A 21881-nucleotide genomic window follows, 5' to 3' on the forward strand; every position below is an offset into this window, starting at 1 on the left:
GATAATCATTGTTTTTGTGACTCTTTTGTTAAAAGGCCAAATGTCTTTGAACTCTGTTGTTTGTTCTGGATGCTGGACCCAGGGACCCTGTATTAGCTTCTCTTGTGTTGCTGTGATAAAAGTCCCCGACAGAAACAACTTAAGGGAAGGCACAGCAGTAGGAGAATGAAGAAGGTGCCCCAACACTGAGAGAGAGAGAGAGAGAGAGAGAGAGAGAGAGAGAGAGAGAGAGAGAGAGAGAGAGAGAGAAAATGTTCCAAGTTGTACAACTTCAAAGCCTGGAGGACCCTTGTCTCTCCCAACCTATAGTTCCTTCCCATGTCACATTCAATCTCTTCACCAGGATAAGCCTGGCTGGCTCTTTCTGATACTGCCTTTCACTCTGACCTAGACTAGGTCTCACATGTAATGTCCCCAAAGATTGGGCACCTCTTGGAATGCCCCAAAACTTGAGGCTCAGGTAAGGACCCTTGTAGTCTTACCCCAACCTAGAGGCTTATTTAATACCACATTCAACCTTTCTAGCCAGCCACATTCAACATATCAATCATTCATCAGGGTTTAGCTAGGCCAGTCGATCTGATCCTCCACTCCATGTACCCTTGTCTCTAGTCTTTCTAGACAAAAAAGCTAACAGCTCTGATGCTTGCTGCACTGCTGTGAGAAAAGGTTGGCTGAAGTGGCCTTTCACACTTCAAAACAACCCCCACTTCCCACCTATCCATCACTGCCTGAGCTGCTAGAGTCAAGTCTCAGGTGCGGGGGCTGCCCTGGCATCCTTTTCTGTGGACACGTGGAGCGTGTGGTCCTTCCTGATTTCCCAGTTAGGTCAGTGGGAAACACAGCACATTTGTAAATCTTGCAGGCGGCACTAACCCAGAACAGCCATATGCCTACATTCCACAGTGGACTGAGCTTCTGTGTATCCCACTAGGACAACTGACTTCAATGGCAGCAGGAGGAACTATTTTGTATTGATCTGCCATGTTGGTACCACCTTTTGATGTGTCCAAGAGACACCAAGACCTCAGATTTGATCTCATTTTGACGTGTGTGTCTAACAAGGACTGGATGTTCAGCAACGAGATGCCTATATTGGAGTTGGTCAGTCGGAGGCTGGTACTATATGAGAACCTCAAGAGTATTTTTCTCCCTCCTATCGTAGACAGACACAGGTTCAGTCCACAATACTCTGAAACTTCCCAGTCTGCCACATTTTCACCTAAAGATCCTGGGGGAAATGAACAATAGAGGTTTTTTACCCAAGAATATATTAGTAATGTTTGTCACCTAGAACTTTATCTGGAATAAAGAAAATGTGTTGTTTAGCTTTTGAAAAACAGTACACTCAGAAATGGGTCTTGTTCTTCTGACATGTACATGAGAATGAGCTTCCAGTTTCCATGAGCGAGCATACTTAGAAACTTTTAATATGTAATACAGCCATATCTTTTGAGAAGTGAGATGTTGGTAGTTCTTTGAGAGCCATGAGGTTTCTTCTATCAGATCAATTAATAGTATCTACCATCTCGGAAGTAACAACAAAGGGTTTTATATCATTCACACATGTAGATCTCTAATATCAATTACAGTATGAGTCCATATATAAAAAGGTTTTGTTATACTTTTTACATGTGCACAGAACATTAAGTGTTTCACTGTTCTTTTGAGTTGTGCATTTGGGACAAAGTTGAAATTTTTACTGTGTTCTCTGATGTTAAAATGCTTTGTGTCTTGATTTAAAGGCTTTGACACATTTGGTATGTTTATAGTGTTTCATCCTAATATAAACTAGTATTAAGGTATGGAAAATAGTAAAAATCTTTGGCACTTTTTTTGCACTTGTAGGGTTTGTCTCAGGTGTGAGTTTTTGTGTTTAGTGAGGGTTGAAAAACTAAAAAGGCTTTGCCAGGTTCTGAATATTTCCCAGTTTTTGTCTCAGGTGTGAATTCAATGTTCAGTAAGAGATGAGTAACAATTTAGATTTTTCCACATTAGAAAATATCATTTGTGTTTCTTTCTAAAGTGATGGTGGTGCCTAGCACAGGATTATAAACATCTGAGGTCTTGGTATTGCTTTTATTTGTAGGGTCTCTCTGCAGAAGAATGAATTCTCTGATACCAAGAACTTGTGAATGACAGACAAGTTGGAGACTTTGCTACACTCACTGCTTCCGCAGGACTCACCCAGTTTTAATTATATGACATTAAACAAGCCCTGGACTATGGATAAAGAATTACCACATTTTTACATTTGCTGTTTTACTCATGTATGAATTCTTTGATGTTTTCTAAGGTTTGAACACTGACTAAAGCATTTTCCACACTCATTGCATTTGTATGGTTTCTCTCCCGTATGGATTCTCTGGTGTTGAGTAAGGTTTGTGCAATGGATGAAAGCTTTGTCACACTCCCTACATTTGTAAGGTTTCTCTCCTGTGTGAATTCTCTTGTGTTTAGTAAAAGACGAACGGCAGTTAAAGGCTTTGCCACATTCTTCACACTTGTAGGGTTTCTCTCCAGTGTGGATTCTCTGGTGTTTTCTGAGGCTTGAACACTGGGTAAAGGACTTTCCACAATGTTCACACTTGTAAGGTTTCTCTCCAGTATGAATTCTCTGGTGCTCATTAAGTGTTGAGCTTTGGGTGAAAGCTTTGCCACATTCTGCACATCTGTAGGGCTTCTCTCCAGTGTGGATTACCTGGTGTTTTCTAAGGCTTGCACACTGGGTAAAGGATTTCCCACATTGCTTACATTTGTAGGGTTTCTCTCCTGTATGGATTCTCTGGTGCTGACTAAGAATTGAGCAATGGTTAAAGCTTCTGCCACATTCCTCACATTTGTAGGGCTTCTCTCCAGTGTGGATTCTTTGATGTTTTTTAAGGCTTGCACACTGGGTAAAGGATTTTCCACATAGTTTACATTTGTACGGTTTTTCTCCTGTGTGAATTATGCTGTGTTTACTGTAACTTGAGCAATACTTAAAGGCTTTGCCACATTCATTACATTTGTAGGACTTCTGGGCATACCGATTTTTATGTTTTTGAGGTTTGAGGTTTGAAGTTTGATTAAACATTTTGTCACAATCTGTATGCTTGTGATGATTATCTTGAATATAGTTACACTGCTGAATGGCAAGCTTTGAGCACTGGGTAAAGAAATTTTCACAATTGAAAAGGTTTTTTGGAAACAGAGTACAGTTCTGGTTGGTGGGACTTGAGCCAGGGTCAATGTTATTGTGTACTTTGTCACACTGACCAGATTTCTCTACAATATCCTTGCAATCATTTAGTGTAGAGCCGTTACTGCAAGCTTTGCTGATTTCTTTACACATGTGTGTGGCTTTCCAAATATCTGTATCTGGATTCTGGCTATGCAGTAATAGGTCTGTAGCAAGTAGTCCACAACCATCAGAATTGTGCATCTGGCCATAGGAAAGAGCAACTTGCTGGCTGAAGAGTAAGGATCTTTCAGGATAGGAAACCTCTACTTGATCAACTTTAGAGATCAGTTCTCTGTCTCTCAATTCTTTGTCTATGGAAATGCTTGAGTGAAAGATTTTTCCCGCTTTCAGATCTTCAAAACATCTTTTCAAAGGTAAGTTATATTGAAAAATTTCCCATGGATATTTTTGTTTATAGAGACATGGCTCATCAAAAGTACCTGTCCTAGCATGGGTTTTTTTCACAGCCGTTTTCTGTTCTTGATCTCTGTTGTCAATGACATCTTTGCTATTGCCTGTGATCACGAATGGGCTATACTCACCATGGCAGGCTGTTTGACCTTTATTCTCATCTGCATTTGCCTGACTTCTCAAACTCTTGAGGCCATAACTTCCACATCTTCTCTTAGTCACTTTTTTGAAGGAATATTTTAGGATCTGTTCTGGTGAAAAGTTCTGGGTAAAATGATGAGAAAGAGCTGAAATAAATAAAAACAAACAAATTAACTTAATAGATTCTGGTGGTTGTAGTTTATAAATATATGTAAAGTTATACTAGATTGGAACACCAGTGAGAAACCACAGGATCAAAGGTTCTCAATACTCTCTTGTATATTAACTTTAGAAAAATAAAATATTGACCAAATTGAACATGTGTACACTCCATAACCAGTTAAGAAATAACAACACCCCAGGTAATCACAAAATCAAAAGCAGTTTGATTGTAGCTGGGGGCAAAGTTGTTACTTCTGTCAACCACAGCTCCTCTTTTCCCTATACAGCACAGCCAATTAGAGAAATTCAAACCTCCATCAGGAGAAAATAAATGAGGCTTTTTTTTAATAGGGGCTGTCTGAAACCTGGCTACCTCCAATGATAGAGTGTAGGAGATGTAAGATGTACTTGACACGACAGTTTTCTACAACTGAGACCAATGACAAAACAAATACTGTTTTGGTATTTCAAGCTGTCATCAGAGGTAGAGCCCGTGGTAGCTAATGAAATATGTATAAAAATACAGTTCCATATAACAGATGTCTTAAAACAGGTTTCAAAGTCCTCAATAATCAAAAGCATGATAAAGACACCCTGTAGAGAAAAAAGTAACTCAAAATATAAAACAAATTACTGGTGCTTATCAATTTCACTGAAAAATAAATTTAATTTCCTCATCATGTACACCATGCTATTTTAAGTATATATTTATGTTGGAATGACTAAATCTATCTTCCTAACACATTACCATTTCATATAAGTTTTATACTTAGACACTTCCTATCTATTTCCTTAGTACTTCTCAAAAATATAGTAAATATACTCATGATCTATAAAATTATGGATGTTCTTATACCTATCCTTCCCCCCCCAATTAATTCTAGATCTTTAGTAAACAGCTTATGGTCTCATAGCCTTATGCTCATCTTAATAAGTTTTTTCACCTTTGATCACTACTACTTCAGCACCCTCCTAAATTGACAGCCTCTTTTTATTTATGAAATTAACTTTACAAATTGCACATTAAGATGCTAATTTCCTGTGTTTGCTTGATTTCATTTTAAGTCTTGCACTTTTACCCATGCAGCAGAAAATAAGATTTTCTCTTTTATATAGCTCAACATTAAACCATTGTACATATTTTCCCAATGATCTTTTAAAATATTTTTTTATCATTTTTAAATGTGTGTGTGCATGCACGTGTGAGCACATCCTCATGTGCACATTAGTGCAGCTTCCTGTGAATGTCAGAGGCATTATATCCCTCTAAGGCTGGAGTTACAGGTAGTTGTGCTGTGGGTGCTCAATGTGGGTGCTGGGAAGCAAATTTTGGTCCTTAGCAAGACATTCTGTGTTCTTAAATACTGAGCTCTCTCTCCATCCCTGAAATGATCTGTTATTCACTTGTACTAAAGTTAACTTCTATTTTGGTAACTTCAAATCATGCTGCATTATTGGTGATATTCTCAATAGAGTGATTTAGTATTGTTTGCCCAAATATTTAGTCCCTGGGATTGCTGGAACAAATGCACATTTGTTTTTTATGGTTTCAAGGTGCCAACATGCTATCACCCCCATGACTGCTATAATCCATTGCTGATTCTTTTTTCAAAGGGCAAGTTTCAATGAATGTTAACACAGTACACAAAGAAACAAAGTGATGCCTCAGTGGAAAGAACATGAAAAATACCACAAACTCATCATTTAAAAACTGATTTATGAATTATGTAAACAAAACGACCATCTAAAGATAATGGATAAATAAAACACATTAAACACTAAAATCAAGAAAACAATACAAAGAAATAGACACCATAAGAAAATACTATAGGAGACAAATTTAATAAGAAATAATGGTGGAAAAACTAGAAATATGAGGAAACACATCAGAGTTCAAGCGGCTTAATTAGTTGCTTCAGGCTGAAAGACAGAGAGTGAACATGACACACACTGGAGTCTCCGCTTCACAAGTCACAGAGATATCTTGAGAGCAGTCAAAGTGATGCTGCTCTTGTGACCTCAGAGGAGCGTCTAAGAGAAGCAGTGTAATGCAGACGTAAGATGGAGAACACAGTGAACGTGCTGGAGGGGTAAAATCTAAAACATACCACCAGCCAACCCATCCTTCAAAGGGAAAGAACTGCATCCAAGGATATATAAACGCTCCAAACGACCATCTCCGCTGGACTGCCCTACTGTTACAAGGCAATACAAACAAAAAAATTTAAAGCTCTGTGGAAAATCAAATACAGAGCAACAGAATTCCGTGGATGTACGAGGATGTACAACACACTTTTAATTTCTGAGTAGAATTTAAAAGATAAAAGCAAAGCTTTATCATAAATCTGGTGGTAAATCCAGACACACTCTAAATAAAACAACTATTATCAATACTATCACAGGAAAGGGAAATGTAACTGCAAAGGAAACTTGCATGGACTGGAAATTATATTGTCATTAGTACATACAAGAAAAAAAGAAAATTATGCTGCATCATAGGAGGCTCTTTTAGATGCAAGGATTCAGGTGTGCTAAGATCATGAAGGAAGAGGACAAAGAAAGTGGGCATGGCCATAATTATGTTATAAAAGTATACACTTTCAGTAAAAAACAGTTATGTGATAATGAATAACCATGCTGTCAAGTTTTTTTTTCTTCTTCTTCCAATTAGACAGAAGCTAGAGTCTTTCAAGAAGAGAGAGGAGGGAACCTCAATTGAGAAAATGCCTCTATAACATTGACTTATGGAAAAACCTGGGGGGGGATGCGTTTTCATATCCGATGATTGACGTAGGAGAGCCCAGCGCATTGCGGCTGGTGTTATTGCTGGCAGGTGGCCCTAGGGTTTATATGAAAGCAGGTTGAGCAGGCAATGGGGAGCAAGCCAGTAAGCTGGATTACTCTGCAGGCCTTTCCTGTCTCCAAGTTCCTGCCCTCACTGCCCTCAGTGATGGACTGTGATATGCAATTGTGAGCCGAAATAAACCCTTTCCTCCCCAAACTTCTTTTGGTCATGGTATATTTATCAAAGCCACAGAAACCCTAATTAAGACAAACACAAATGGCCATTTCTCTAGGAGAGCGCAACTGTAATAAACACATATACAGCGCACTTCCCACTTCTCACACATAGGGTATGAACACTGAGAACCGAAGCAAGACACTGAAAGCACCATAACAACATGACTTCATACCCTACTTTTTGTATTATAAAATAAAGCTACACGGAGAACTAACTAGGAAACAAATCCTGAAAATACTATAACCCGACCTACAGACACAAACAAATATTGAGTTGGATTACCTGGTAGGATACAACACAAGTCCTAACAGATAGAGTATTGAGGTTTATTTCTAACCATAATGAAATAATACATAAAAAAAAATAAAAAAAAAAGAAATAATACATAGACATCAACAATGGAAGAGAAATAAGAAAACCTAAAACTATGGGTCCTTTAAAGGACATATGCATGATTATAGTACTATTACAGAAGAGAAGATAAAATTAAGATGACTGTTATATCCAACATAATCTAGAGAATTCGTTTAATTTCTATCAAAACCTGAAAATTATTTTTTTTAGCAGAAATACCTATAGCAATTCAAAAAAAATCAGATGAATCTATGATGCTAATGACGAGTTCAAAACTCTTAAGAAAAAATTAGGAGCCATCAGGTTTCCTGAGCACAAAATATATTAAAAGTAAGAATGATCAAAATGGTTTTCTCCTGACATTAGGCTAAACAGGTAGACTTATGGAAATCAGGAGTGTGGTTATACCCAGGTGATGGCCAAATGAAGATGTATTTCCACTGTAACTGCAACATTATTCATAACAGTTAAGGGGTGATAGCGACCCAACTCCCCTTGCATAGCAGATAAAATTAATTTGGAATGTGCACACAGTGCATTACACCAACTTCTAGTGTGCTTGCGCCTTGATCTTTGCATCTCTCAACTGTGTCCCCTGCTTCATCCATTCCTCCCTACCTACTTTACATTGTTTGTTTCCAGAGGGGTAACCATGCATGACGTAGAGACAGTAAGAGCTGGAAATTAGAAAAGAGAACATGACATATAGTAGGATTGCTCCTGTAACACATCAGGTTATCTGTCTCACTTCTGTGCTCGATAGAAAAGAGAAGATTTGGTAGAGAATTTAAGAACAATACTAGTCCAAGTGTGATTCCCAAAAGACATATGAGACCATATTTTCAGTTTGCAAATACTGAGCTCTACCTCTGACTATAATCAAATCAAAGCTGAAGAGATGTAGACCAGAACGTGACATGCCATAGAAATGATGCAATCACCACTAAACTAAAGTTAGGCTGTAGGTCTACAGAAAGAGGAAAGGGACAACGACAAGAATAATGGGAATACTCTATGCCTACAACTGTTCTGTAAAGCACAGATCTGCATTGGTCATGAAAAGCACAGGCCACAGCAGACATTTTTGAAAGGAAAGACGTTAAATGCTGGCAGTGTGTTGGGAGCTCTGCCGGGATTCTGTCCTCACCCACAGAGACCAGGTTTCTGTAGTTCTCTAACATCACATCCCTATACAGATCCTGCTGAGGAGGGTCCAGGCATTCCCACTCATCTTCAGAGAAATCAATGGCCACATCGCTGAATGTCAACTGGTCCTGAAATTAAAATGAACAAAAGAAATAAATAGCAAGCTGATCAGTTTTAGTATCACCCAAGAAGAGAGTTAGCACTGGTGTTGACATAGGCAATTGAAATTATTTAGTAAGGCGCGTTTTATATCACATTAATATCCTACATCTTACCTAACCAAGTTTAGGTATGTCATAGCTCTGCTAAACCAGTGTAAACACTCTGACTTTATGACCTTTAACACGCCAAAGTAAAGCATCAAAATATGCACTGTATAAACTACTATATACAACACTGTATATATTTCTTAGGTGAGAAAGTCATAGTAGATTACGTGGGTGATGATTCTGATTTGGGGGTTCTGGAGAGGAGTCAGGGTTTCTAAGGACGTGGCTCAGTAGAGATGCCGATGCCAGTGTCCAAGAGCTATTCATTAGCAACCATGAAGTAGAACACTAGTGGAGGAATTCACTGGTAAATCTGACTGTCAAAGTAATTATGCATTTTATTACAATAGGAAGTAAAGCAAGAATAATCTTTTTGATTATTTAAAAGTATCTTCAATGGGAATGATTTTATGTTTCTTTTTTTCTACATCAGTTTTCAAATACATAGCAAGTGGTCAAGCCTAGGTTCTGACCAAACGTCCCTGTTCCAAGATTCAGATGGAAACAAAGTGAAAATAACTAAAATAACCTTCAAGCAGTTTCCACATGAGATTGGGAATGAAATGTGTCCAGAATGAAGCAAAACAAAACTGATCAAATAATATTTATATTTTATTTCTACACATAAAAATGGTAGCTATAAATTCAAAACAAATTCAAAAAAACTATGGCTGTGTACATTTTCCAGTGACAGGTTGTTGGTTATTACACGTAAGGCCCGGGCTCCTCCTGAAGACAGATTCAAACACACACACACACACACACACACACACACACACACACACACACACACACACGTAGAATGTTAAGGTCAAACATGAGAAAATGGGTCTGGAGATGTAGTTCAGTCTGTTGAGTGTACCTAGCATACACACAGCTTTGAGCTGACTTCCTGGCACTGTTTTACCCTGTGTGTGTGTGTGTGTGTGTGTGTATGTGTGTGACCTTTAACCCCAGCACTTGGGAGGTGAAGACAGGAGAATGTAAATTAAAGGCCATCCTTAACTCCATGCGGCTAGAGGCCAATTTGTGCAAATCTGAATTATATTCTATTTAAAGAAGATTCTTTTTTTTTTTAACACACTATCACTAGAACATATTTAAGGATGTAAAGCCACAATAAAAGTTACAGCTTTTTAGTTATTTATTGTTTTGTATTACATGCGTTAATTTAAATTCTTTCGCTTACTGCTGTTTCTTTGCTAAAAATAAAGAGTGATAAAGTGTGTATATGTGATATTGAGGCGGAATAAAGTGAAAACTTACTGCACCATGTCTATTCAATATTTCAAAACATGTTCTATACTTAGAAGAAAAGTGAGTAGCTTAAAATAACAACAACCAGAACGACACTAAGCAGAAGTAAGAAAGGTGGAGAAGCAAAGGTTTGCGAGTTCTGAATGCAGGGCGCCACAGTCCCTAACCGGAGACACATTCCCCTAGGAATCTTTCTTCCCTGGAAATCTTTAGCTTTAAGTTCTGAACCTCAGCCTTCTGCTTTCTAAGTATATCCACAGCTTTAAATGACAGAATATTCAGTGTTGCAACAAACTATTCAAAACACTCAGTGTTAATCACAATAAACAAACTTTTGAAGCACTTAAATTTCATATCTCAAAATGAAAATAATGTTATTCTATCCCTTTTAGAGAATATAACATTCTTTGTAATGGGAAAACAGATAAATAATTCAATAAACAATGCATCATATGTGTAAATGAATAGGATTTGCAAAGTTAACTCTCATAAAATTTAGTATAAAAAAATCACCAAGTACAGAGAACAGCAAAGCAGTGACCATCACAAATCTTCCGAGAATGCTTTCGTGAAGGTCTGTGATGCAACGACCCCTCTACCTTACTCACCTGATGAATCTGAAATAAAAGAGCTTCTCTATTCTTGATACCTACCGTAGCTACTGCTAAGACTCAATTACATCTGAAATTCTTTCCCCCAAGTTTAGCAAAATCATGGTAGAAAAGAGAATAAATTATAATTAGTAAGCACTAAAGCCAAAAATATCTTCGTTTCTCTTCTACTTTGGATTTATAAATACTTTCTTATATTCTACTCCTGATACAATAATAAACGAAGAGTTGGAAAGGACACATAGGGTTTTAGTTTGTCAGCTGATAGAGATAGGCTGGGGGAACAGATTCCTAGATTTGACATTTTATTTTTTTTTGCTTTCATTAATTTCAAAGACCCCAAAGGGGTCATCCTTGTGTTGAAATTTGGGCTTCAAGTCAGCTAGAACCTAAACACCACCCACAGAAACCCCATATGCCATATACGGAGGACGGTTGGTCAGAAGGATGGCCCATGGAGAATAATACTTTGGGGAGCTGTGAGAGGCTCCAGGAAGAAAGGTAGAGCAGAGGGCCTTTACCTCAGGTGCATCTTGTTCCCTGGACTGTTCTTGGACGTGATTTCATGCCTTCTGTGACAAACATTTATATTCACGTTTAAGACTAATTTTGTTGGCTGTCAGAACATAGCTATAGAACCTACCTGGTCATTGTACCCTGAATCTCGGTAGGGCCTTCTGCCTGGCTTTTGTGCTTTCCCAGATAAAATCTATAGTAAGTGCCAAACATTGTTTAAATGAGTCTGTCCTGAGAAAGTTCTGGAAAGGGTTGCTCTGTCACTATTCACTATGTGCTTACTGATCATTATTTACATGTTTTTCTGAACCCAAACGACCTTCCTTGGATCACTGGTTTGTTACATTCATGCAGAAAAGCACACTGAAACTGAAGTAAGGCTGTCTACAGCGTTAGACCACAGTCATGTCCTGTCCCACACTCCCTCCCGGCTTCTTTCAGGTCCTCAGATCAGATTCCAGGTCTCGCAGACAGATCTGCACAGGTTGGCGAGAATCAACACCTATGGATTCTCCCTTGATGACATTTCCTGTGGAAATCACACAATCTGGGGAGACACAGTTGTGCCCAATTGTACTGAAATATTTTTCCAGAAAATATATCTTACCTTCAAAGAGACTAAACTTTCTTGCAAGCAAGTCAGTAATATGCCTTGAGAAATGATGACTTAGGAGTATAATGATGACTTAGGAGTGTAAGGTTCAACTTGCTACCCATTTAAGTCTACCCTGCCTTTATAAAAACAAGGTAACCAGCCTTTCCAGGCCTTGTGTTTCACTTTATCAGCTTTTATGTCCAAGCTCAATACATTGTTTATATTATGTATTTCTTGCGTCCTTGATCCATAATAATTTTTGTGTGCATAGGTGTGTTGTGATCTTTTGCTGAAAGCATCCAACAGGCTGAAAGAAGCCCTAAGCAAAACAAATATCAATGTTGGAAGCACCATGTCCATTAAGTAGAACTAAGCATGTAAACACGTGAGCACGTGGGGGCACATCACCATCCGACCTACCACATCAGACATCTCAGCTACTGCTGCAGCCCCCCAACACATTACAGAGGGTGCTAGGGCCAAGCTCCACCTGCAGCACTCAGATCCCCTAACTGGAGATGACTACGCAATGACCGGCTCCTTTCACTGTTGTGCCACGTTAGCTTGGTCCCACAAGCTTCACGTCACTGCATGTTGTCTCTGGGAATCTGGACACTGCTCAAGCTCCAGCAGACTGAGAGAGACAAGAGTCCTGCGAAGCTAACAGAGAATCCTCTCTGTTTGACTGGGTAGTCCTGCCTCTGATGTTAGGGTTGGATTGATCTGCAGACCCAACTCCCATCAGTCTGATGACAGGATATGGGATCAAATCCCTGGTTGAATGGCACCATTATGACAAGTTTTCAGACCTTCTACACCGGCATTACTCATTACAAGAGGACCTTTGCGTTTTGGCAGAATTAGGTTCCTAGTGTCTGGCATGGTCATCTTTTCCCCTCCGGGTCAGCGACTCTCCAATCATCTTCCTTTTGAACACTGGGTCACAAATGTACACAGGAAATTACACACCCAGTGTCCACTTCCAGTCTCAGGGAAGGGGGAATGCCCAGGCCAGGTCCAGCTACGTAAGAAAGGAGGAAGCCAGGTATCAGTGATGTACAGTGAGGTTGACGGTGGTATAGTGAAATCTAAAGCCAAATTATCTCTTAATGCCTACTTACTTTAACCCATAAAACAAAAAACATCCCACCACTCAAAAGGAACAATTATTAAATTCATGGAAAAGCAGAGTTGCTTGGCAATAATATTCAAAAGAATAAATGAGGGCACGCAGGGAGCCTGCTTCATTAACAGTTCACAAAGAAAGCATCCGGAAGAACAGCATCTTCACAATTTCTGTGAACCAGGGAAAGACTCTGAAACGGAGCCTTGGATCCCAGGATGATGAAATAGGGTTCTGAGGATATAGCTATAAAATGAATGCACTTTCTTGTGTTGTAAGATTTTTATCTAAGAAAACTGAAAGCCAGGAGGAAGAGAACGGTTAACTGAATTGAAAGTCCATGAAATTGTACAAAAGAAATATAAAACATAACCTTAGAGAAAAGATATGTAGTGGGTGCAAAGGAAGGCGATTAATATATGGACGTAGTAGTTTTTTGGGGGGCAAATTGATTGCTCAGAGAAGTGGCAAAGAAGTGACCAGTGACCTCCTCTCTCTCTCCTTCCTCAATCTAAATTGGCATGTCCTGTGAATCTTTCTAAGACCCTCCCTCCTACTTCCCATGTCTCTCTAAATGTCCCGGGTTGGAGGTAGTATTTTTTAACAAAAGATAAAATCAGTTGTCATGCAAACAAATTAACAGGAGAAAGTGACAGAAAAGTTTTAGGAAAGATGAAAGAACACAGGGACACCAGCACCACTACCTCTGAATAAAGAAGTATGTATTCACGTGGGATGAAGGAAAGCTGTGCTGGCTGACACCAGCTAGATTATCCGAAAGGTTTAACTTCGGCTGAGAAAATGCTTTCATACAACTGGTCTGTAGGCAAGTCCGTGGAAGTATGTTCTCGATTGATGAGGAAAGGCTCGGCCCGCTGTGCAGTGTTAGCACTTCCGAGCTCGGAGTGCAGTTATAAGGACAGCAAACTGAGCAAGCATGGGGAGCAAGCCAGTAAGCGGCTCTCCTCCAAGGCTTCTGCTTCTGTTCCCACTTACAGCTTCCTCCTGCCTCAGCTCCTGTCCTACTATAACCTGAAATAAATCCTTTTTCTCCACAGGCCGCTTTTGTCATGGTGTTTTACCACAGCAAAAAAATACAAAGATAATTATTTACAAGGAGCAAGCACAAATAAAGTCTCCTGATAAATTCATTATTTAATTTAAATGTTATGAAAGACTGACTCTCTACAAAAGAGGACAAATGCTACTCCACCCGATGTGTAGAAGAAAATGAAGAAGCATTGGGGTTTGGGAACAAAACCAAGAATGGCACCAAAACGTAAGCTTGTCTTAAATATAATTCCAAACAGTCTGTTACCAGGTAAGCAGGTAAAACTGAATGCAAAGACCTGTACACATATTTTATTTATGAAGCAAGTAGGACCTTCACTATACTATTTTTTCTTCTTTTTGGTTTTTCAAGAAAGGTTTCTCTGTAGCTTTGGAGCCTATCCTGGAACTCACTCTGTAGACCAGGCTCGTCTCAAACTCACAGAGATCCACCTGCCTCTGGCCTCCGAAGGGCTGGGATTAAAGGCGTGGGCCACCACTGCTGAGCTTGTGACCATATCCTTTCTGTGACACCTAGGTAAGGAACATGTGCAATCCGTGGACCATATTTTGTGCTAGGTCAGATATGAATGTGGCTCAGTACAAAAGGTTCACTGCTTAATTAAACAGTAAGATGGTTTTGTGGTAATGTATCCCATAAATTGATTAAGCAGCTCTGTAGCATGAACTGTGTAGATGATAATATGTTAAAAACGACACATCTTAAACCTTCTTAGCCAGTTTCTTTCAGAAGTAAACACCAAATACAACTGGAAAACGACATGTTTAGTTCAAGGAAGGTGGTGAAACCCCCACTCTTCTGTACATGAGACCAGCCAAGGCTTGGTTTAATACATGCAGTGAGAATTCAGCATGAACTCCGGCTTCATGCACACCTCTGTAATTATGCCTTTAGTCACGGCGTCAAAAATAAAGGCCATGGCCACTGAAAGTACACGGCACTAAGGCCACATTTTTATCCACATACATTAAAATGTCTAATTTTATTTCTGAAATTATAGTTCTCAGAGGCTGAAATTTATTCATTTATGCTTACCACATTAATCATGAACCCTCTTAAAAGACCCCAAAATACAATGCAAAATAAGCCGAGAAATAAATGAGCAAACTCATGGAGATCTAATCACCTTCACTGCCTTTCAGAAACTCAGAACTACCACTGAAAGAGAATGTAAGTACAATGAATAGAGGGATGATGGATCTTATTTCCATCTGACACTCTGCAAAGAACTCCTCGCCAGCTCTGGAACAAAAACAACAAACAAACAAACAAATAAAAATTTAACAGATGGGAAGGGAAGGAAAGGACTGAGAAGAGGAGGAGAACCAGAAGCCTCTCTGTATTGAATATCCAGCGATGGCATGGTTATAACAATGTACATGTGTACAATCAGGAGGTGGGTTGGTTCACGAGAATGGATTTCCCCCTGGGTAAAGACCTGCTACTTTAGGAGGCGAGGTTCCTGCAGTCTAGAGGCAAGGCTTGGGCATCAAGCTGCTCTAAGCACTACATAATGTGTAGAATAAAGGCTCCCAAGTTGTGTCTTGTCTTGAGTAGCTCCACTTTGAGTGAAAACACCAAAGCAAAATGACTCTGCAGCTCATCTGTACACCAACCACGAAGCAAAGACTGATAACTGTTCATATTAAATTTATTTATTTTACATTCCGACCAGTTTCTGCTCCTCCTTTTCCTCCCATTCCCTTCCCCTACCTCCCCTTTGCCCACATCCCCAATTCACTCTTCCTCCATTTCTGCTCAGAAAGGGGCAGGCCCCCCAAGTATATCAATAAAACATAGCATATTAAGTTTCGGTAGGACTAAGCACCTCCCCTTGAGTTAAGACTGGGCAAGGCAACCGAGTATGAGAAATAGGTTCCCAAAAGTCAGCTAAAGTATTAGGAACAGCCCCTGCTCCCACGAGGAGTCTCGCAGGTAGGTCAAACATTGCAAGTGTCACACATATGTAGATTTTAGGTTGGTCCCATGCAGGCTCCCTGGATGTAGTTCAGACTCTGTGAGCTCCTATGAGCCCAGGTTATTAACTATAAATTTAACAAGGTAGATTATAAATTATACTGCTCTATGAACCCAGTAATAGTATATCAGAAAAACCAGGCCCAAGAACTAATGCAGAAATCCAGATCAACCAGCACAATACACCCTCACCTGGAACCCATCAAAAAGACAAGTAACACTGGGGTGAAAATGCCACCAGGACGACTCAGTGTAGGTGTCATGGGGCCACCAAAGAATCCCAGGCGGTTAACAGGTGTGTTCTCTATGGTCCCTACTCCACGACAAGACCACACAAGTCAGTCTCGCTCTCATGCATAATCCTGTATCTTAGCAAGGAGCCATGTCTCCATAGCTGGGTTCTTTGGTTTCTCCAGCAGCTCCACTACGGGGTTCACTAATATCAAGCTGAAAAGAAGAAGAAATTGAGGGAGCAAGGAAAGCCAAAGGAGCCTCTCATGGTGTTTGCTTGATGTCTCCACTCAGATAAAAGCCACAAATTCCAACAAAATAAAATTTTCTATGAAAGCTGCTTCCATAGAGAAACAATTCCTTTTATATACGAACACCTCAAATACAACATGGAAACAGCAATGAACAATGCTGAAGACCTAAATACAGCCAACCTCCAAATAGGGCCTGAGACCTTCCAGGAGTCTCCTGAGAACTTCACAAGACTATGAACTTTTATTCACTTAAAAACACTTGAGCTATTCAGGCAATCCTCACGCCTAAGGGTTCTGCTTCATAAACTACAATGTCATCCACTGTACATCAGGAACTAGCCCAAGATTTTTTCTTCAGCAACCCTCTGAGATGCAAGTCCAGAACGTGCTGAAATCTTATAATTGTGTAGTGGACAGCGATTATTGGAAACGGTAAAGAATTCTACCTCCATACAAGGCTGTATCTTCCCACTTCTGAGAACCCGTTTCTATTCACCTTCACACTCTAATCTATGTGAAACCCCCTTCCTAATAAATTCTAAGCTTGCTTCATACTGGCTCAATGAGAAATTCCTTTCTGTGATAAAGTATACCAGATTTACTAGAGATCTCTGAGAATTCCTCCTCTCCTACAAAAATCAGCATGAACTGTTTCCTGCCTGTACCCCATTGCTGCTACTATCTTCATGGCCTTTTAATATGTATCAGCTTTTTGTCTCTGGCTGCAATAAGGTTCCTCTGAACACTGATTTTTAACCCTTCTGTAACTATTATGTAATCTATCTACCTACCTACCTAGCATATCTATCTATCTATCTATCTATCTATCTATCTATCTATCTATCTACCTACCTATAATTATACTAGTAATTCATATTATAAAAAACTAACTACCTGCATATATACAATTACACTAGTAATTTATATTATAAAAGAATCTATCTACATACATACAATTATAATAGTAATGCATATTATAAAAGACCCTGTAATTGCTAGTGGGCGCTATTAAGGAATATGAGACTGCCTGGTAGATGCAGCTAATAAGATTAGCTTATTTTGTAAATTTATCATTCAATGTGTCCATCCATGTTTCTGACAAACCACTCTCATGAATAGGGAGAGGTGGCTTAATTTGTGGAGGCTCATTGGAAGAAGTAGGGATTTCCCAAGAAGCTTCTAGTTTATTAAGCTGGATCCTACAATGCTTATCAAGGCCATCCCCACATGGTAAATTCTCAAGCAAATAGACATTTTTATTAGTGTTTCTTCAGTTCTTCATAGACTAAGATGTAGGCCTAGATCAGAACATGGCTCAGATACACCACACACATAGAGTTTGCAGACAGAGTTGACAGCTACAACCCCTATCTCAACAAAGACAGATGTATTCCAGAAAGGGAGTCCTCTGGACTTATAAATCTAGGGGGAAAGTCTACATTCTGCTTTACCCATGTCTGCCTCCCCTTGATGGCAAGTTCTCTACTGCTACTGTCAGGGGCTCAACCCCAGGCCACAGAGTGAACAGTAAGTAGAACTGACTGTGACTCTGAAGCTGACGGAAGAATCCAAGAACCCTGAATGCAGCAGTACAAGTCAGGAAGCTAACACCAAAGTCTCAGAGAGCTGCTGCCGAGAAAGCCCATGGCTCCAGCAATCCAAGTATCTTATGGAAAATCCACATGAGCGGTAAAGGCAAGAGGGGAGGGTGTTTGTAGCTTTCCCTCATGGTATAAAACAATCTCTTCCACTATCATAGTGCAGGACACAGGTAATGAAGACTAAGTCAATGGTGGCCAGGCAGGCATGACAAGAAAGAGTAAGAAACACAGAGATCACTAGGTCTATGACAATGGCAATGTGGCTGTTCATATGCCCTAAGAAACAGAATGAGCTGGGAGAGTCACAGGACTAGATTTTAGGATTCCACCTACCTCATCCTCTTGCCTCCGAGTTGCACAAGACCACGGAAGATGCTAGAATATATAGGAACGGAAAAGTTAAAATGGGATTCCATGAAGCAGCTTTTCTGTTTTGGACACACTTCCTGGGCTAAGACTTCTCAGTCGTACAGCAGCTTTGTAAATCATGGTCCTATAAGTAGACTCAATGGATTTACCGGTTATAACGCGAGGTCCAGTGGAACCCTTGTTTTACTGTGCTCATGGCGCCCCATCTCGGCTAATCTCACTTTTGCTCATCTGCCAAGGAAACGAAATGCAACAAATATGTAGGTTTTGAAAGACGCTTTCAGGGCTGACGTGACGGAAGGGCATCTCCAGTGACTAGGACACCTGGGTTAAGGCAAGCGTTAGTGTCAGACATCTGAATGGGCCCACTTGCTACCGCTTTCTCAGCTACCAGAGTCTACTGGGTCGCTCACCTCACTACTGACTGGACGAGGTCTTCACTGCTTTGAGATGTAGTCTCACATGTAGACCAGGCATGCTTGAATTCTAAAATTTCTTGTCTTCCTCAATAACAGGCTTCTGGAAGACTGAGTGTGATCTTCCCACTCCCCAGGCCCTCTCCTCAAGCTGGCTACATGGTACTGACTCCAGGTCTACCAGTTCTTCCTGGAATCAGTTTCTTCAATGTAATGAAGGACCCAAGTCAACAACTTCCACTGGGTTACATCCTGAACCTCCAGGCTCTGGGTGAAAGAGAACCAAACACATGTCAATCTTCTGGCTTGAACTGATGGACAAATTTTCCATGGCTTACAACTTTCAAAAGTACTGACTGCTACTGTTCAGTGTAGAAGCAGGAACCGTCCAAGCCAAGGACAATGGCATGGGTTTTGATCCTACTTCATGTTCGGGTTTTGTGGGAGCCTAGCCAGTTTGGATGCTCACCTTCCTAGACATGGATGGAGGGGGGCGGACCTTGGACTTTCCACAGGGCAGGGAACCCTGACTGCTCTATGGACTGGAGAGGGAGGGGGAGAGGAGTTTGGGGGAGGGGGAGAAGGGTGGGAGGAGGGGGAGGGAAATGGGAGGCTGGGAGGAGGGGGAAACTTTTTTTTTCCTTTTCTCAATAAAAAAAAAAAACTGAAAAAAAAAAGTACCGACTGCTGTTCATTCCAGGAAGAAGTTTTCGAGCGCATTCCACCAGTGACCACCTGATGGCATGGATTCCAACACCTGAACCAGTGACTCAGTACACAGCCAACAGGTGACAGGCAGGCCAGCTTGAAGAGTAAGTGTTCTATGGCCCACAGAATCAACTAGTCAGGGTTTATAGAGGCTCACAGAGACTGAGTGACAATCAGGAGCTTATATGAGCTTGATCTAGGTCCTCTGTTGCATATGTGTTATGGTTATGTAGCTTGCTGTCCTTGTGGGACTCCTAACGGTGGGAGCAGGAGCTGTCTCTTGACTCTTTTTTTTTAAATTTATTTATTTATTAACGATTTCTGTCTCTTCCCCGCCACCGGTCTCTTGACTCTTTTGCCCGCTCTTGGGACCTTTTCCTCCTATTGGATTGCCTCATCTAGCCTTGATATGAGGGTATGTTCCTGGCCTTATTGTAACTTGTTATGCCATGTTCTGCTGATATCCTTGGGAGGCCTGTTCTTTTCCGAAGGGAAACAGAAGAGTGGGTCTGGGTAAGGAGAGGAGGGAGGGGCAGCTACAGATGTCATTTATGAGAGAATAAAAAAAAGTGTTCCAGTGGCCATGGGTGTTTTAGAAAGGAAACCTTGGGATAGAATTGTTTAAAATATAAATTCAGTGCAGCTGTTAAAAAAAAAACCCACCACGAAAGAGAATGACTATATAACCTAAGTAGTCACAAAAGGATTAAAGCCACAGTGTTGAAGAAATGACTACTCCACCACATTGCCAACACTGTCTTCAGTAGCCCAGACATGCATACAGCAAAAGGGCCTCTTAGATCAAAGTCTTCGAGGCTCAGGGCATCCAGCTGCTCCCTCACTGCACCCCACAGCTCAGCCTGTTTTCTAAGGAGAGGACACAGTGGTCAATATGCGTTAGCACAAAGCAGCCGACGCACGGTGCCAAGCCCCGGTGCAGGAAATAACCAAAGCACAGAGCATGGACACATCACCATGGAAACTCTCCAGGGCGAAAACTCAATCCAAAAAAGACTTTTTTTTTATTTTAAAAAAGGTGTTGGAAGGGGAACTGCTAAGAAACAAACAACAGATCCCACAAAATGCCAAGCACAAGTTATGCCGCATGCAGGACACGACCCTTGCACCCAAAATGTCAGTGGCTGTGATTAAACGCAGAAGGACCTGCAGAGATTGGACCTGTCAATCCTTTGTGGGGGAGGGGCCATGAGGCCTTGCCACTCCCTGAGGATTTGGGGGCAGGTTACAGTTGATAGGGGACTGAAATATTTTCTCTACTAGTGTTGTCACTAATTAAATGCCCTGGCTCCGGTAAATAATCTCTCAGTAAATAACCCTAATGAAGCTCATTGGTTCACCAAAAAATAGATCAAAGTAGAACTACTACGGAAGAGGGGACTAGTGGAGGGGGACGGGAGAGACGTGATGGAGGATATGTTCACAATACATAAGCATGTATGAAAATGTCGTAATGACACCACCCATTACTATCTATAATATATACTAACATAAAAAATAGAACCATTTATTATCTATAATAAAGTACCATTTATTATCTGGAGAAAATAGTGACAAAAGCTGTCTGATAAAATACAACTGTTTGGGAATAACACACATATTTGGGATTTAGGATTTAATTACCAGACCTAGGCCCCGAAGGCTGCGGAAAGGGTTTTGGATCTGAGCTCCTACTTCCGGTACATTCAGAAAGCTCAAGGGAAAACTTTGGGAGGAGGAGGAATCTGCAGCCCAGTTGCTCTCCGGCAGGAACCTCCGCCACGGAACTGGATTTTCTGATGCTTCTTCAGACCATCTCCAGCAGTCTGCGAAGCTGGCTGCAGACACAGAGAGGCCGCAGCAGGGGAAGAGACTGGAAGCAAACTCTGTTTCCGCCCAGCTCCTCCCTTCCAGGGCACCGGAGGACACTAGGTCCGTGCAGCCCGCCAGCTCCGCCCTAGGCCAAGGGAACCTGGCCCGGCGGCCCTAGAAGCGCAGAGTCCCTCCTACCTAACCCTCCGAGCAGCCTCGCCACCAGCGCTCACCATCTCCACGGTCCTCTTGCATCTCCAGCGCCCGAAGCTCACGATTTCATCAGCGTCCCAGGGCTTCCAGAGGCTGGGGACCACACTAAGACATTTTCAAACACAAAGGCCGGAGATATAGGCTCGCGAGATTGTCAGGGCCAGCCCCTTCTCTTCGTCAGCTTGATTGGCAGTTTCTCAAACAACACCATTTCTACCAAAGCGACTGCCCACAGGCTTTGATTGATATCAGAAAGCACCAATGACACCAGACAGCTCCCAGGGCTGAATGGGGGGGCCCCGTGACAAGTTTTAGACTGGAGCTGTTTTAGAGGGGGCCTTTTGAAGATTTAGTTCCCAGGGGGATCTGCTGTGAAATGCCATGTAAGCCGTCAGTTGTAC

At 40.9% G+C, this 21881-nt stretch overlaps 1 protein-coding gene across 2 annotated transcripts; it reads right to left on the reverse strand.

Annotated features, from left to right (window-relative positions):
* Nucleotides 1–202: 202 nt before the first annotated feature.
* Nucleotides 203–21649, reverse strand: LOC142835340 (uncharacterized). 2 transcript variants are annotated; one of them, XM_075948887.1, is made up of 4 exons: nucleotides 21501–21649; nucleotides 18748–19017; nucleotides 8461–8587; nucleotides 203–3921 (listed from the first exon to the last, which is right to left on the reverse strand). In XM_075948887.1, exons 3-4 carry the CDS (start codon nucleotides 8492–8494, stop codon nucleotides 2267–2269), a joined length of 1689 nt encoding a protein of 562 aa, XP_075805002.1. In that variant the 5' UTR covers nucleotides 8495–8587; nucleotides 18748–19017; nucleotides 21501–21649; the 3' UTR covers nucleotides 203–2266. The 2 variants fall into 2 exon arrangements, with proteins under 2 accessions (XP_075805002.1, XP_075805001.1); XM_075948886.1 differs by lacking the exon at nucleotides 18748–19017 and adding an exon at nucleotides 18299–18340 and having other exon boundaries at nucleotides 21501–21624.
* Nucleotides 21650–21881: the final 232 nt, after the last annotated feature.

This window comes from Microtus pennsylvanicus, chromosome 14, assembly GCF_037038515.1.
Source record: "Microtus pennsylvanicus isolate mMicPen1 chromosome 14, mMicPen1.hap1, whole genome shotgun sequence".
Taxonomy (NCBI): domain Eukaryota; kingdom Metazoa; phylum Chordata; class Mammalia; order Rodentia; family Cricetidae; genus Microtus; species Microtus pennsylvanicus.